The sequence below is a fragment of the Lepus europaeus genome, chromosome 1 (genome assembly GCF_033115175.1).
Source record: "Lepus europaeus isolate LE1 chromosome 1, mLepTim1.pri, whole genome shotgun sequence".
NCBI classification, from domain to species: domain Eukaryota; kingdom Metazoa; phylum Chordata; class Mammalia; order Lagomorpha; family Leporidae; genus Lepus; species Lepus europaeus.
In genome coordinates this window covers 169,197,492-169,214,822 of record NC_084827.1, presented here as the reverse complement: position 1 = coordinate 169,214,822, position 17,331 = coordinate 169,197,492, and the positions used below count along the sequence as shown (strand labels likewise).

At 39.6% G+C, this 17,331-nt stretch overlaps 1 protein-coding gene across 1 annotated transcript in view; it reads left to right on the top strand.

The window, feature by feature from the left end:
* Positions 1-17,331, top strand: part of CUL3 (cullin 3) — a 139,466-nt gene that overhangs the window by 21,533 nt on the left and 100,602 nt on the right. Inside the window, exon 2 of the mRNA XM_062192901.1 lies at positions 883-1,080. Within this exon, the coding sequence (XP_062048885.1) occupies positions 883-1,080 (198 nt within the window). The remainder of the gene's footprint in view (positions 1-882; positions 1,081-17,331) is intronic.

Here is a 17,331-nt window from a genome sequence, read left to right as displayed (position 1 = left end):
GAAAAGCTGACAATTTTGAATGTAAATGGAAATTACTTAGCAGAGAGGAAAAATATTGTTGACACTGAGAAGAGTGATTGCTGAAAGTGTTCTTTAAATAGATGATTTGAGTTGGAGCTAGAGTAGTCTTTGTCCAGTGTCATTCTGTGTACATGTCACCTACAATTCTTGTTAAAATGCAGATTCTGTTTATGTAGGTCTGGGATAGGGCCTAGAGTTCATGATTTCTGAAAAGTTCCTAGGTAATGCCTGTGTTTCTGGTCCTTGTGCTTTGCTTTGAGTGCAAGAACTTGGCACTTTTTGGCACAACAATGAGCAGATTATATTGGCATAAAATCAAAATAGATCAATAGATATGGTCAGAGTTTGTGCAGTCTATTCATGTTTCTGTTTTCTCGGTGCAACAGGAAGCAGTCATCTTAGAGTGAGGATGTAGGAGATGGTGTAAAATGATGTAGGAGGGTGAAGTCAGACTTGTGGGTAGTGGTTATAAATTTAAACTCAGAGGGATCAAACATGAATGCATGTCTATGTCAGGAGTAGGTGGTGGGCTGTTAGAATTAACATGGCAAGAATTTTGGAGGGAGAGAGAAAAGAAGGGTCAAGGGATTTATGGGCATATAAATCATGATTTCACTTGAGGTCATTAATGCTGCTGTAGGTAAGAATGGAGAGAGATCTTAATGGATTAGAAAAACTGCTTCTGTTAACTGTTAACTATTTTTAAATGTATACCTTTATGTTAAAACAGTTTTAGAAGTAATTCAGATTTATAATCATAGCAGTGTAACAAATATTTAGTATTTGGACAAATATTTTCTACCATTAGAAAGATTTTCAATCACTGGCTTTTTTGTCTTTTTTCTGTCTTGGATATTACAGATGACCATGGATGAAAAATACGTAAACAGCATTTGGGACCTTCTGAAAAATGCAATTCAAGAAATCCAGCGTAAGAATAACAGTGGTCTTAGTTTTGAGGAGCTCTATAGAAATGCATATACAATGGTTTTGCATAAACATGGAGAAAAGCTCTACACTGGACTAAGAGAAGTTGTTACTGAACATCTCATTAATAAGGTATCCAATTTTAAAGAACTATTGCTAATAGTAGTGAATATACTATATTGTATTTCGGAAGTATTCTTTTGAAATGCCCCATGAAGCCTGTAAGAGTTACTTCATGACTGTTTTATAAAACTTTACTGAAACATACATACAGCTAAAGCAGAATTTTTGATAATTGAGGGAAGATAGTTTGTGATCTATGATGGTAACATTCTCTGTAATCATAACTAATGAGTCATATCAGTTCTTGATATTCTTGCTTATTTATTGATATATTAATTAGTTAACAATTTCTTAAAATGCTACAATAAGCCCATTTTAGCTTTCTCTAATTTCTCTATATTTGAAATAAAAAACTACAGTGTTAAAAAGTATATTCTCTAAGACATTTTATTAACTGAAACTGACCTTATTCATATTAATTGAGTTCTGTGGTAAAAATTATACATATATTGATTTTTATCTTAAGATAAATTAACAGTTGGCTATTACTATTATAAAGCAAATCTTTGATTCCAGAAGTAGCTTTTTAGAACAAGTATTTTTATAGAGCAAACTCTTCACTGCAGATAAAATGTAATTTTGCTTATAGAATAACTTCACTACAATGTCCTGCTTTTAAGATTGTGATAAAGTGTAAAATGTCACAGATGCATAAAGATTTCCCATAGTTTTTGTGGTATTAGGATATTCATTTTTGAAATTTCATTTTGGAGGGGAGGAGCCAGGAGAGTTGTATGAAAAGTGCAATGAACTCTTGTGTACCCTTTTACCTACATTTAAATGTTATGGTTTTGGCACATTTTTGCTAAACTTTCTATTGATACTAGTTACTACTATTATCAGTTTTAGATTTCATTTACCCTGAAATACTTCCTAACATTTCTCATAAGAGTAAGGAAATTTCTTTTACATAACCAAAGAACAATGATCAAAATCAGGCAGTTTAATATAATACTGTTTTAAAATACAGTACATATTCAAATTTCACCAGTTGTCGTGTGTAGCAGTGATATCCTTTATAGCAGTTTGTTTTCTGATCCTCCAGTCAACCCAGGATCACATACTCAGTTCCTCAGCCTTTCTTTGTCTTTCAGCACATTGACATGTTTGAAGAATTATAGGTCAGTTGTTTTGTAGATTGTCCCTCAGTTTTTGGTTTGTCTGATTGTTTCCTCATGACTAGTTTCAGGTTATGCATTTTTGGCAGGAATAATACATAAGTGATGTTGTGTCCTCAGTGCATCACATCAGGAGGCACATGATGTCAGTTTATCCCATTATTGGTGATGTTAACTTTGATCACTTGGTGTCCGCCAGATTTCTCCACTGTGAAGGTACCTTTTTTCCCTTTGTAATTCATAAGTAATCTGTTCAGTTATATTTTGAGACTGTATGAATATCCTGTTTCCCTAGAAACTTCCCATGTGATGATTTTAGCATCCATTGATGATTCTTGCATGAATCATTGTTACTGTGGTGGTTACAAATTAGTTACTTTCTATTGCTATTCTTCCTTCTATAATTCCTTTCTCTTAAATGGGATTATATGAGCCAGGTGTTAGTAGTATCTCATGAAAGGGAGTAGTTGTGTTCTCAATGAAATCAGTGTTTTGTTATGTGTCTGTTGTGCCCAGCTTTCAATGAAAACAAAGTAGATGCTAATAGGTAAGATATTTTCCTGGGGTTTTTAACTGGTGTGAGAGATGACACACATTTAGATAACAATATGAGGCATTTTATAATTAAGTGGCAATGAGTTGTATAGGTGATAAATGGCTTATAAATTCAAGTGAAGGAGAGATTACCCTGGGCTGTAAGACTTCATGGGCAGGGATGAAATTGAACTGAACCTTAAAAAATCTGGGAAGTATTTGAGCAGTGTGAAAGGCATTCCAGAATGGCAGATATCATGTGATTATGTAGAGATGGTGGTAAGTAAAGATTGAGGTTTATTTTCTATTTATGGAGATTAGAGAATTATAGTGTTAGAAAGATGGTGTGGGAATAGATTGCAGAAAAATTTGAATTCCAGTCAAAATTTGAACAGTGGAGAGTTGTTGGAGATTTTTAAGTGGGTGATAATGTGACACAACATTTAAAGAGATTAACTTGAGAATAAATGCACAGTTGGAGGATGTTCACTAGAATCAAGAGAAGTCCTGGGAAAATTTGGATACAGTGATATGTTAGAACAGAATGAGTATTGTTAGAATTCTAATTTAAAACTAGAGAGAATTTGGTTACTGGAAGAATTATGTTGTTACCTATAGAAATAGTGCAAAGCCATAACGGAAAACTTACTTGGATGGGTACAGGAGATGATCAATTTTGTTTTAGATTATATTGGCCGATATTATAGCTGGAAGTTACCCTAGAAATCATTTTACATGAGAGAGGATTGAATTGATTATAGGGTTAAGATGTTTTGGTACAAGTGTAATATTTTGTAGATAGGATATTTCAAAGCGTTTGTAGAAAAATATAATCAAAGGATTAGTTTATTGTGGTGCAAAAATAATTTGAAATTATGCATAATTTTTCATAATATGCATTTTTGGCAAACTTTTGGCGGCCTTTTGTATAAAAAACTACATACAGAGATTTAACACTTGGTGGCATATACTGAGGAATAATGATTAGAGTTCAGAGATTCTGTGAAGAGCCCATAACCAAAGGATTAATCTTCAGGAACAAATTATAATATATTTGTCTCAGAAATAAATAATAATTTAAGAAGTTTGGCATTGAAAAAAAAACTAGATTGGAAGAATTTTCCTTAAAGCTCCTGCAGGGGAGAAGATTGGAACATCTGAGTTCTTGGATATGGAAAGAGTAAGAACAGTGGATAAGAAATAAATTTAGAAGAGGGGTATGTTTTCATTTGACAGAGATTGTATTGCAGGTAATAATAACTATCATAACATTTATTTAGTTTTTACTATGTGATAGGTTCTATTCCAGCAATTTTGCTTGTATTAGCTGATGTTCACAACTCATTGTATCAGTTACCAGTATTACCTCTGTTTTGCAAATAAAGAAACGAAGATGCAGAAAATGGCAATTTGTGTTAGATATCTGTAGTTAGTGAATGTCCTAGCTGGAATTGAATTTGCGCAGTATAGCTTCAGGCTGAGACTTTGACTTCGCTGTAGGTCTGCTATAGAATGAATTGATCAAGGTGCAATAAATAGGTGGGTAAGGAACTTCATGTAAATTACCTCACTCTGTTAAAACTGTAGTCCTTTACATTCTGATTCATTTAAATGTTACTTTTATGTAATGAGTTAGAAATAATAGCCTAAGGATTTGGCAAGTGAGGAAAAAGATGGCTTGGTAGGAGTTGGCCTGAATGTGTGATTGTCATTTTTTTTTTTTTTCTTAATGCTTTGCAGCTTGGGCACAGATGCAGAAAAATATCTGTAGTCATGTGTTATGATTGAAAATTGGCCCATCCAAAAAGTGAGAAGAGGGAAGGCCAGAGTGCGAGGTTAGTGTTCAAGTGATTGGTTTTTGACTCTGAAATATGGTCAAGTAGATATTGAATTCATGTGAACAGTAATTCCAGGGCAACTCTTAAGAGCTTCAGGATATTATAAGTTGTTATAAGTGGTTTGGTATCTGAAATTAACTGTTGTCTCAGTTTGGGCTGCTATAACATATGGCATAGACAGGCTAATTTAGATTTCTCAGTTGTGGAAGCTGGGAAATCCAAGATCATGTTTCCTGCAGATTAAATTTCTGGTGAGAGCCCCAATGCTGGTTTGCAGATGATCTCTTCCTTGCTGTATCTTCATATGGTAGAGAGGAGAAATCATCTCTCTCATGTCTATTCTTACAATAGCGCTAATCCTACTCAAGAGGGCTCTGCCCTCATCACCTAATTACCTCCCAAAGGCTCTGCCTCCAGATACCATCACACTGGTATTAGGGTTTCATTATGGATTTAAAGCAGTCCATAGCAACTGTCATTTTGAAATACAGAAATTCCCTGTAGACCCTAAAACATGTGTTCACATTGACTGTGCTAAATTAAACAATATGTTGAATTTTTAATTTTCTTTCTCTTCACACTGATAATATGTCTCCCACTTTTGAAAATGTTCTTTAGTTTTTGTATCCTATCACACTCATTTGACAAGTTTTTGACTAGGAAATATATCAGCTTCAACACATCTCTTGATTGACTTTCTTATGTCAACTGAATTAACTTTTTGAAATCCCTGCTGTTTGTGCTTTCATTTTTGTGTTATCCGTGTTTCTTATTTCATTTTTGCTCTTATAAAAAATGTTAATATCTATACAAATACAGTATTACTGTGTGAATGAGACACTACCAAAATAAAACGATTAACTAAGGCTGGACAGTAGCCACAATGTTTGTCTCTGGATTTAGGAAGTCTTCATTTGTTCTCCCAAATGGAATGTAGAACTGTTACTGTTAAATTGCCTTTCTCTGCATTACAGCTCCTGTGGTATCAGAATACCTGCATTTAATCCCACAGAATGTACCCATTTTTATGATTCTGAAAATGTTACTATTTAGTCTGTTTATTTTTTGTTTATGGTGCTTTTTACAGTTAGCTGAATTAACTGTGTACTTGTATATGTATAAATTTTAATCTTAAAATATTTATTTCATTTCCTTGATTGTCAGAGGTCGGGAGCTCTCTTCTGCTTGTTCATTCCCCAAATGTCTGCAACAGCTGGGGCTGGGTCAAGCTGAAGGTAGAAGCTGGGAACTTAGTCCAGGTCTCCCACATGGATGGTAGGAACCCAAGTACTTGATCCATCATGTGCTCTCTCCCAGAATGCATTAGCAGAAAGGTGGACTCCGAAGCAGAGCTGGGACTCCACTGCAGACACTGCAATGTGCCGTGTAGCCAAAGGGGTATATTAACTGCTATGCCAAACACCCTCCCCTTGGCCCCATTGATTTTAAAGCAAAGTTCTTGTTAATATTGTGGTGCACACAGCCAGGACCCACCTTTTCACATTGAAGGATTAAAAGAAAATACTCTTTTTATGTGGTGTCAGGGCTGGTTTTATATAGTTTTACATTGATTTCAAGGTGAAAAGAGTGAAAATCTTTAAAAGGTTTATTTATTTACTTGAAAGGCAGACTAACAGAAACAAGATGAGAGAGAGAAGGAGGGAGGGGGGGTAGTTCTGTGGGAAGAGGTATCTTCCATCCATTGGTTCACTCCCCAAATAGGCACAAAGACTGAGGCTAGTCCAGGCCAACACTGGAGCCAGGAATGCCATTTGAGTCTTCCATGTTGGTGATGGGCCCAAGAACTTGGGCCATCTTCTGCTGCTTTCCCAGTAGGGAGCTGGTTCTGAAGTGGTGCAGCCAGAACTCCAATCTTTGTTCTGATACGGAATGCCAGTACTGCAGGCAGTGACTTTTAACCTGCTGTGCCACAGCACTGGCCTTATAGTGAATATCTTGACAACCAGTTTTGCTAAAGCAGAACAGTGAAAACATCCAGAAGGCAAGTAAAATGAAGTTTCTGAACAGATGATTCTTAAGTATTAAAATAGCTTTAGTATTGGCTTTGGGAATAAGTTCCCCAAACTGAGCCAGGTGTAGAAAGTGTAAATGGTGTTTCCCTAATTAACTTGAAGCACTCCTGCTAGTCATTTTTCCTTATCTCTAGAAGGTTGTTTCCTCTGAGGAAACTGAAGCCCCAAAAGGAATCCAGTAAATTCTGAAGAGTACAAATTAAAATGTAGGGTGTCATGTATTCTTTTGTGCCTTGTCATAAGAAAAATCTTATTTTAGTAAACATGAAAACATTTTAGCTCTCACAGGTTTTATTTTTTCTTTAACTTTTTTTCTAAATAGTTTAAAAATTATGGTTATACTGCAGAAAAAAGTTCTGCTTTTCAGATTTAAGGACTTTTGCGTATCATTTTATCAAAGACTCACAGGTATCTTGTATGACAGAATTCAGCATTCAGAAGTATTATTTGTCATGCTCTTAGTTAGGTGTAAGTAAGTTAGGTGTAAGCATTGGTAAGTTGAACACATCTGACCCTTGAAATCATGAAAGAGATAATAAAAGAAACAAATGTTTAGCTATAAAATATAATGATGAAATGATGCAGTGATGGAGGAAAAAAATGGCAAGAATAGCTAGCTACATAGGTCCAGAAAGGACTGTTTGAGGAAGTGGTGACTGGAAGAATGGGAGGGTGCTCATGAGAAAAATGAGTTGAAGAACCTTCCAGGTAGGTAAAGAGGATAGTTACAGAACATTTTATAGGACAGGATAGCTGTTATTTTGGTTTTTCTAAGCCATGCTTGTCTCTGTTGCAGCTGCTCAACTGTTTTTTCCCCAGAGCAGTAGTAGACCATATGTAAATAAATGAGCATGATAGCATTTGAATAAAACTTAAAAAAGAGCAGGTCAACCTTGGCTAATTCCTGGAGTAGAGATATTGGGGGGAAAAAATCCTTACAAATGGACAATTAAAAATTAGTGATGGGACCAGCATTGTGGTGCAGTGGGTTAAGCTGCTGCCTGCGACGCTGGTATCCCACATTGAGCCCTGGTTTCAGCCCTGCCTTCTCTGCTTCTGATTCAGCACCCCACTTATGTGCTTGGTAAAACAGCAGAAGACGACCTTAGTGCATGGGCCTCCTACCACCCATGTGGGACATCTCAATGGAGTTTTGGGTTCTTAGTTTCCGCCTGCTCCATCCCCAGCCATTGTGGCCATTTGAGGAGTGAACCACAGATGAAGATCCCTGTTTCTCTGTAAGTCTGCCTTTCAAATAAATAAACCTTAAAAAAAAAAAAAAAAAACTTGGTTGTGGGGAGGATTAGGACAATATGAAGTTGGAGAGAAAAGCAGAAGCTGGGGCCGTTTATGTGGCGCAGTGTGTTAAGGCCCTGGCCTGCAGTGCCAGCATCCCATATGGGTGCCGGTTCTAGTCCTGGCTACCACACTTGTGATCCAGTTCTCTGCTGTGGTCTGGGAAAAGAGTAGAAGATGGCCCAAGTCCTTGGGCCCCTGCATCCACATGGGAGACCCGGAGGAAGTTCGTGGCTTCAGATCAGCACAGCTCCGGCCATTGTGGCCATCTGGGGAGTGAACCAGCGGATGGAAGACCTCTCTCTTTGTCTCTACCTCTCTCTGTAACTCTGTCTTTCAATAAAGAAAAATAAAACTTTTTTTTTTTTTTTTAAAAGCAGAAGCCAGATCCTGACAGGACTTGAAGTTAATGTCATAAGGGCTTTGTATTGCATTTTATTAATGTAAGGAGGCCTTTCAAGAATTTTAAGTAAGGCAATGTAGATTTTTGAAATACTCCTGTGGTGGTTATGTGGTGAGTAGGTTAGGGAGCTTAAGAGTTTAAGTGAGGGGGACCAGGAAGGAGTAATGGTGGTGATCTACACCAGTGTAGTAACAGTGATAGTAGAGAAGATTTTTCAGATTCAAGATAAGTTTCAGGTGTAGATAGAATGTTATAGAGACTGAAAAATGACCAGTTAGTGCTACTTTAACACTGAACTCTACCTTCAGTTATAATTTAATTTTAGCATTTAGTGAGCAGAGTTAATGTTTCTCAAAACCATTGGGTGTGAAAAGTCAGTTTTAAATTAAGAAATACTGATAATCAGTTCCACCATTTTATGGGCATATTAAGAGTGGTAAAATTCCTGTCTGGGAGTCAAACTTGACATTCTCTAACGTTGTATAGCAATGAATTTTCATCTTGTAACTCCTCTTGAGCATTCTGTTTAATAATAAGAAATAACATGCAGGTGCATGTTCTGTTCTGGAGTTCAGTTTATTAATCTGTAAAATGAGATTGAGGATTTTCTTTTAGCCTAAAGAGCTTTAGAATAAAGATGATGTGTTTTGAAAAGTTTAGTTATTCCATTCATGACTGTGCCATAATATGTGTTTAGATAAAACCATTTCAATTTTAAATTAAGTCAGGGGAGACACTTTAATTTTACTGTGACAGTTTTGTAATGGCACACTTCAGATTTGCCTTATGTTTAATTTCTGCTTTAATAGTAAATAACATGGTTGTCTCATGTTAACATGGAAAAATTGGTTCTCTTTTTAAAAAAGAATTGTTTGTTTCTTTGAAAGAGTTAGAGGGGGGAGGAGGGAGAGAGGGAGAGGGAGATCTCCCATCCACTGGTTCACTCCCCAAATGGCTGTAATGGCCCACACTGGGCCAAGCTGAAGCCAGTAGCTTCATCTGGGTCTCCCATGTGGGTGTCAGCGGCCCAAACACTTGGGCCATCTTCTGCTTTTCCCAGGCTATTTGCAGGGAGCTGGATCAGAAGTGGAGCATGCAAGACATGAACCAGTGCCCATATGGCATTCCAGCGTCACAGGCTTTACCTGCTGCTGTGCCACAGTGCCGGCCCCGAAAAGCTAGTGCTAGTTCTTCAACTTTGGAATTTGGTTTTCTTTTTAAGAAAATCAGCTGAAGTAAAAGATGTTAACCTTTAAAATTTTTAGAAGCAGCTTATTACTAGAAAGAATGTTCATTCTAGTGGTTTTCAAAGTCTGTATATCCTGTTCTTCAAATAGTATCTTACTTTGATTTAATGGAGGAAGACAAAATAAAAGAAGCTTAATCTTGCTCATTTTGCTTTCATTCAGAAAACTGCATATTGAGACACTGCTCTAAGCATTTCTGGTAGATCAAAGATTCCCACCTTTGTGGAACTTGGGTTTTGGACATACAGTGTTGGATATATGCATTGTAATTGTGATGTATTTTAAGCACTTTTTTTTTAATTTTTTTTTTGACAGAGTTAGAGAGAAACAGAGAGAAAGGTCTTCCTTTTCCGTTGGTTCACCCCCCAAGTGGCTGCTACTGCCGGTGCATTGCGGCCAGCGCGCTGCGCTGATCCGAAGCCAGAAGCCAGGTGCTTCTCCTGGTCTCCCATGTGGGTGCAGGGCCCAAGCACTTGGGCCATCCTCCACTGCACTCCCAGGCCACAGCAGAGAGCTGGACTGGAAGAGGGGCAACCGGGACAGAACCGGCGCCCCGACCGGGACTAGAACCTGGTGTGCTGGCGCCGCAGGCAGAGGATTAGCCTAGTGAGCCACGGCGCCGGCCGAGCAGGGTCTTAAACTCAGGCATTTGGATAATGGGATTCAGGCACTGCAACCAGTAGCTTAACTGCAAGGTCAAATAGCTGACCTGAATTCTATTTTTAAAAATCCATTCTCCATCTATTCAGAGGTGCCAATAATATCACTTCTCCCAGGGTTTGTGTAGAAGTATGTTACCCGATTTAATGCTTTTTACCACTTAGTTTGATGTTAATTCAGGGAAAAGTCAGCGTACAGACTATCATGTACTGCTGTCAGTCCAGTGCCTAATGTCTTTCTTTGTACTACCCCATCATTTGCCTTTTTTTTTTTTTTTTTTTTAAGATTTTATTTGAGAGGTTGAATTACGGACAGAGTGTAAGAGACAGAGAGAAAGGTCTTCCATTTGCTAGTTCACTCCCCAGATGGCTGCAGTGGCTGGAGCTGGGCTGATCAGAGGAGCCAGGAGCTTCTTTTGGGTCTCCCACTTGCATGCAGGGGCCCATGCACTTCGGCCATCTTCTACTGCCTTCCTGTGCCATAACCGAGAGCTGGATCAGAAGTGGAGCAGCCAGGACTCAAAGTGGCTCCTATATGGGATGCCATTGCCACAGGGGGAGGCTTCCACAGTGCCTGCCCTCAATCATTTGCCTTCTGCTGTCCGCTCTAGCAGAGAGAAAATTATTGACCAAGAAAGAATTTTGTATGAGTTGGTAGAGATTTCACTTTTCCTTGGGCTCTCTCTCCTTAAGTGTGGAGAATTGAAAGCAGTCCATTTTCCTTAGTGAAGAGAACTCAGCTAACTGATACTCCAAGTTATTTTAGAGTAGCTCAAGCAAACTGAGAGGAGGGATTCCCTTGGTTATTTCTCTTCGTAATATATATTTTAAAACGTTTAATATAACTTTATAGATAAGGTAAAATGCACAGATCTTAGCTGTACAATGCGATGTTAGCAACTGGGAGCAACTTGGACAGAATCTGGTGCCCCAGCTGGGACTAGAACCCCGGGGTGCCGGCGCCGCAGGCAGAGGATTAGCCAAGTGAGCGGAGGCGCCAGCCAGCACTGTTTTACAAGTAGAGAAATCAAAACCTTGAAGGGGACCTGGTTTCAAATTTGAGTGACTGTTTTGAGTCTCTTGTAAATGGGAAAATTCTTTTTGGTAGAGCAAATGACACCTCACCATTTACTTTTTTATGTGGGATCTCATTTGCTGAAAATGATTCTCTTTGCAAAGTACTTTTTCAGTATTTTGGTTTTTCTCCCCATTTAAAGAGGGAGAAAGGCCGGCGCCGTGGCTTAACAGGCTAATCCTCCGCCTTGCGGCGCCAGCACACCGGGTTCTAGTCCCGGTCAGGGCGCCGGATTCTATCCCGGTTGCCCCTCTTCCAGGCCAGCTCTCTGCTATGGCCCGGGAAGGCAGTGGAGGATGGCCCAAGTCCTTGGGCCCTGCACCCGCATGGGACACCAGGAGAAGCACCTGGCTCCTGGCTTCGGATCAGCGAGATGCGCCGGCCGAAGCGGCCATTGGAGGGTGAACCAATGGCAAAAAGGAAGACCTTTCTCTCTGTCTCTCTCTCTCTCTCTCTCTATCCACTCTGCCTGTCAAAAAAAATAAAAAAATAAAAAAGAGGGAGAAAGAGAAGAGGTGGCATTTTAAATATCTGTAGATAATAAAGGTATTTGTGTCAGAGTACTAATTGGCTGATGGGGGGAGGCAGCACTGTGGCGTAGTGGATAAAGCAGCCACCTGCAATTCCAGCATCCCATATGGATGCTGGTTCAAGTCCTGACTACTCCACTTCCGATCCAGCTCTCTGCTATGGCCTGAGAAAGCAGTAGAAGATGGCCCTGGTCCTTGGGACCCTGCACCTGAACAGAAGAAGCTCCTGGCTCCTGGCTTCAGATCAGCGCAGCTCAGGCCATTGTTGCCATTTGGGGAGTGAACCAGCGGATGGAAGACACCTCTCTCTCTCTCTCTCTCTGCCTCTCTGTAACTTTGCCTTTCAAATAAAATAAAACTTTAAAAAAGAAAGAAAATGATGATGATAACTCTAAGGTAAACACAACCGTTTTGTAGCCTGTTACCTAAACATTTTATACACATCTTTCTAGGCAAATGTGGAGACATTTTTAATAGCATTTTTAAAATTAAGATAGAAGTATAGTGATATTTAAGAAAGATAACAAGATTGGGCATTTTGGTATAGTGGGTAAAGCTACTGCCTGCAATGCTGGCATTCCATATGGGCTCAGGTTTGTGTCCTGGCTGCTCCACTTATGATCTGTCTTCCTGTTGATGGCCTGGGAAAAGCAACAGAAGATGGCCCAAGTGTTTGGCCCCTGATACCCATGTGAAAAACCTACATGAAGCTCCTGACTTCAGCCTGGCCCAGCTCTGGCCATTGAGGCTACCTGGGGAGTGAACTAATGGATGGAAGATTAATCTCTTTCTCTTTTCCTCTCCTTCTCCCTCTTGCCCCCTCCCTCTCTCTGTATGTAACTCTGACTTTCAAATAAATAAATTTTAAAAAAAGAAGATGGTTACAACAGATGGAAATAAAGTTTTAGTCAAGACAGTTCAGAAGCTTGTGTTTCAATTATCTAAAAATATCTAAGACATGTGACCTGGCCATCAAGAAGCTCAAAGTTTGAGTTAGGTAAGCAGTTTTGAAGAGAAATTGTTTTGCTTGAGAAATACAAAGAGGAGAGGGACCTTTAAAAAGAACTAAGAGACAGAGAGCAGACTAGTGAGTGCACAAGTGAGTGTGCTCCCTCATCCACTGGTTCACTCAAATGCCTGCATGCAGTACAGATACTCCTCTGTCTTCTGTTGTGGTTTTTGATGTTCATTTAAAATTATGTAAATACATGAATGAATGCATTCATCTGTGTTCATTGCATATAGTTGGCATTCATTTGAAATGAACCACTGAGAATAGTACCAGCAGTCAAAATGGAGGCCGTTGTGGTTATAAACCACACATTGCTGAGACCTATTTTGTCTTATGAACATGAGGTTCTATACCTACACAAGTTAGTTACTAAACCTAAGCTCTAATTGAAGGCAAGATGTGATTTTGGGGGCTATGTACCTCTATTTTTGGGGTTTGAAATTGGTGTCCACTGGGACTAGGTCATGATTTTGTGAAACTGTGGTTCTTTTCTTCCATGATATTCAAGAAAACAAAAATAGTAATTGCCATATTACCATGCTTTTTACTAGTTAACTCTCAGTGTCTCTGTTACTCAGTTTAATTGTGATACTAATACTATGATAGCTTTTAATGTGTATCTTATTGTTTTAATCACTGGAATACAAGTAATTCATAGTGATGTCCTTTTGTGATATATTACCTTTACTTTTTTTCTGCATTCCTTTTTTTTTTTAAGATTTTATTTTATTTGAAAGAGTTACAGAGAGAGGTAGAGACAGAGAGAGGTCTTCATCCGCTGGTTCCCCAGATGGCAGCAATGGTGGGAGCTGCACCAATCCGAAGCCAGGAGCTTCTTCTGGGTCTGCCACGCAGGTGCAGGGTCCCAAGGACTTGGGCCATCTTCCACTGCTGTCTCAGGCCATAGCAGAGAGCTGGATCGGAAGTAGAGCAGCCGGGACTAGAACCGGCGCCCATATGGGATGCTAGCGCTTCAGGCCAGGGCTTTAACCTGCTGCGTCGCAGCACTGGCCCCTGCATTCCTTACTAATCAGCAAATTAAAATTAAAAGTTACTGTTTTTCATGGTTTTTTTTTTTTTTTTTAAGATTTATTTTATTTGACAGAGAGAGAGATCTTCTATCTGCTGGTTCACTCCCCAGATAGCCTCAACAGCTGGAGTTGGGTGGATGGGAAACCAGGAGCCTGGAGCTTCTTCTGGGTCTCCCACATGGATGCAGGACCCCAAGTACTTGGGTCATCCTCTTTTGTTTTCTCATGCACATTAACAGGGAGCTGAATCAGAAATGGAGCAGCTGAGACTCGAAATGGCTCCCACATGGGATGCTGCAGATGGTGGCTTTACCTGCTCTGCCACAGCGCTGGCCCCAGTACTTTCAAAACAAAACAAAACAAAAAGCAATGTATTAGAGTGAAAGGGGGGTAGAGGGGGGATGAATGAGAGACACCGAGAGAGAGAGAAATAAAGAGATCTCATTCAAAGGTTCTCTCCCCAGAATGCTCCCAACAGTTGGGACTGGGCTGGGCAGGAGCCAGGAACCCACCCCAGGTCTCCCACATAGGTGGCAGAAACCCAACTACTTGAGCAATCACCTGTTACCTCTCAGGGTCCTCAAAAGGAGGAAGCTGAAATCAGGAACTTGGGCAGAAATCCAATCCAGGTACTCCTGTATGGGATGCTGGTATCTTTATCTCTAGGGTGAATGCTCACACTTCATTGTGCTGTTTTGTACTTACAGAAAAAGCCTGATTTTGTATGGTGTGTCATTTTTACAAATTTAAAAATACTATTTGAATTAAGAATACATTTTAAGAAGTGATTCTAGATTTGTTTGGTTTTTTATTTGCTTTAGTATGTAGCAAAGTATCTTTTTTAAAAACAAAGATTTATTTATATATTTGAACAGTGGAGTTACAGAGAAGGAGAGGCATAGAGAGAGAAAGAGATATCTTCCATTCGTTGGTTCACTCCCCAAATGGTTTCAACGGCCAGGGCTGGGCCAGGATGAAGCCAGAAGCTTAATCCTGGTCTCCCACCTGGGTGCAGGGGTCCAAGTACTTGTGCTATCCTCCATTGCTTTCCCAGACCATTAGTAGGGAGCTGAATGGGAAGTAGAGCAGCCAGGACTAGAACAGGTGCCCATACGGGATGCCAGCACTGCAGGCGGCAGCTTCACCTGCTACGCCACAGTGCCATCCCATAAATTATCTATGTATCTAATTGTGAAGATTGTTGTGCCCCTGCTTTGAACCTCATCATTATTTAATAACTGTTCATTGTATTTCACTTTGCGTTGAGGTCGTATGAATGGTGGTATTAGGCTATTATTAGAAATTATAAATTGACTAAAATGAGTCTTGCATCCCATATTGTGCCTGTTGCCCTGATTTGCTTGTTAGAAGCCATTATAAGTATTAGAACTGTCATTTCTGTGAAAGATTTTTATATATTCTTTAATGGATGATTGACATCTGATTTTTTTCTTTTAAAAAGCTTCACTTTACACATTTAAAAAAATTTTTTATTTGACACATTTAAAACAAAGCACGAGAGTAGGGATATTACTGCTAAGAATTAGTTTGATTTTGAAATTGAAAGTGGTATGTTCTCTGTGAAATGCTTAAAGTGATATCTATATATAAATCAGTAAAATTACTTGTACAAAAATCTTCTGGGGGCTGGTACTGTGGCGCAGTGGGTTGAGGCCCTGGCCTGAAACGCTGGCATCCCATATGGGCTCCGGTTCTAGTCCCGGCTGCTCCTTTTCCAATCCAGCTCTCTGCTGTGACCTGGGAAAGTGGTGGAGGGTGGCCCAAGTCCTTGGGCTTTTGCACCCATGTGGGATACCCAGAAGTTCCTGGCTCCTGACTTCGGATCGGCGCAGCTCCGGCTGTTGTGGCCATCTGGGCAGTAAGCCAACGGATGGAAGAACCTCTCTCTGTGTCTCTACTTCTATCTGTAACTGTCTTTCAAACAAATGAAATTTAAAAAAAAAAAAAATTCTGACAACAGTTGAACCAAAAGTTTTCCCTTATTTATTTATTTATTTATTTATTTATTTGAAATAATTAACAGAGAGGAGGGGGGAGGACTCTCTCTGCTGGTTCATCGCTCCCCAGTTAGCTGCAATGGCCGGAGCTGTGCTGATCTGAAGCCAGGAGCTTCCTCCTGGTCTCCCAGGTGGGTACAGGGCCCAAGGACCTGGACCATCTTCCACTGCTTTCCCAGGCCACAGCAGAGAGCTGGATTGGAAGTGGAACAGCCGGGACTTGAACCAACGCCCATATGGGATGCCGGCACTGCAGGCAGCAGCTTTACCCACTATGCCACAGTGCTGGCCCCAAAAGCTTTCCCTTAATGTTTTCTTAATGGAACTGGTGAGATTTCTGTTATCAGTATTGCCATCTTTACTCTTTTTTTTGACAGGCAGAGTGGACAGTGAGAGAGAAAGACAGAGATAAAGGTCTTCCTTTTTGCCATTGGTTCACCCTCCAATGGCCGCTGCGCCTGGCTCATCTCGCTGATCCAAAGCCAGGAGCCAGGTGCTTCTCCTGGTCTCCCATGCAGGTGCAGGGCCCAAGAACTTGGGCCATCCTCCACTGCCTTCCCGGGCCATAGCAGAGAGCTGGACTGGAACAGGGGCAACTGGGATAGAATCCGGCGCCCCAACCAGGACTAGAACCCGGTGTGCCGGCACCGCAAGGTGGAGGATTAGCCTGTTGAGCTACGGTGCCAGCCGCCATCTTTACTCTTAAAGTTAGTGAACAACAATGAGAGGAATACTACCAACTTAGAAAATATATAAGTAAATTTTATATCCTTAGGATAATTTTTCTTTGAAGTATGGAATTCTTAAATTCTAATGTGTTTCGAAAGATAGCAATATCTGTTCAGCAGATTTATATTGAATATAAAGGTAAGTGAGGTTCAGCATCATTAGAGTTCTTCAGAGTTTGAAATAAGTTTTTCAAATAAGTTTTTTTAAAATTTCTGTTCTTTGAAGGAATGGAAAGTATGTGTGCTTTGTGCTGTTACTTTTGTATATGACTGTTGTGTTTAATTAGCAAAAAGTTACACTCTTTTTAGCCTTTTAAATTTAGGAATTCCTGGGGCAAAGAGAAATGCTGTGGAGCTTTTTTCAAACTTTTGTGTTATATTGGAAGAAGTGTCTAATGTGTTCCATAGCTAGGTTGCTACTGAGTCACTTACGTAGTCATCCACTGTTTCTATAGGTTTGTGTCATTATCACTCTGGTATGATAAAATGGAAATTTTTTTGAAATCTTCAAGAATTATTTAATGGCGTCCCTTGGAAAAATAAGATTTAATAACTTGTGAAAATTTTTAGGGGACTCCCTGATCGTGATTAATTCAGAACTTTGAAAAATCTTAAATGTTGTAAGTGGACATAAATGCTGTTTTTATAGATCATGGTAAATGTTGCATATTTGTGTGTTTTTCTTGCAGCAACAGATGAAACAAGTCATATGTTTTAGAATTTAGAGCCACAAGGATG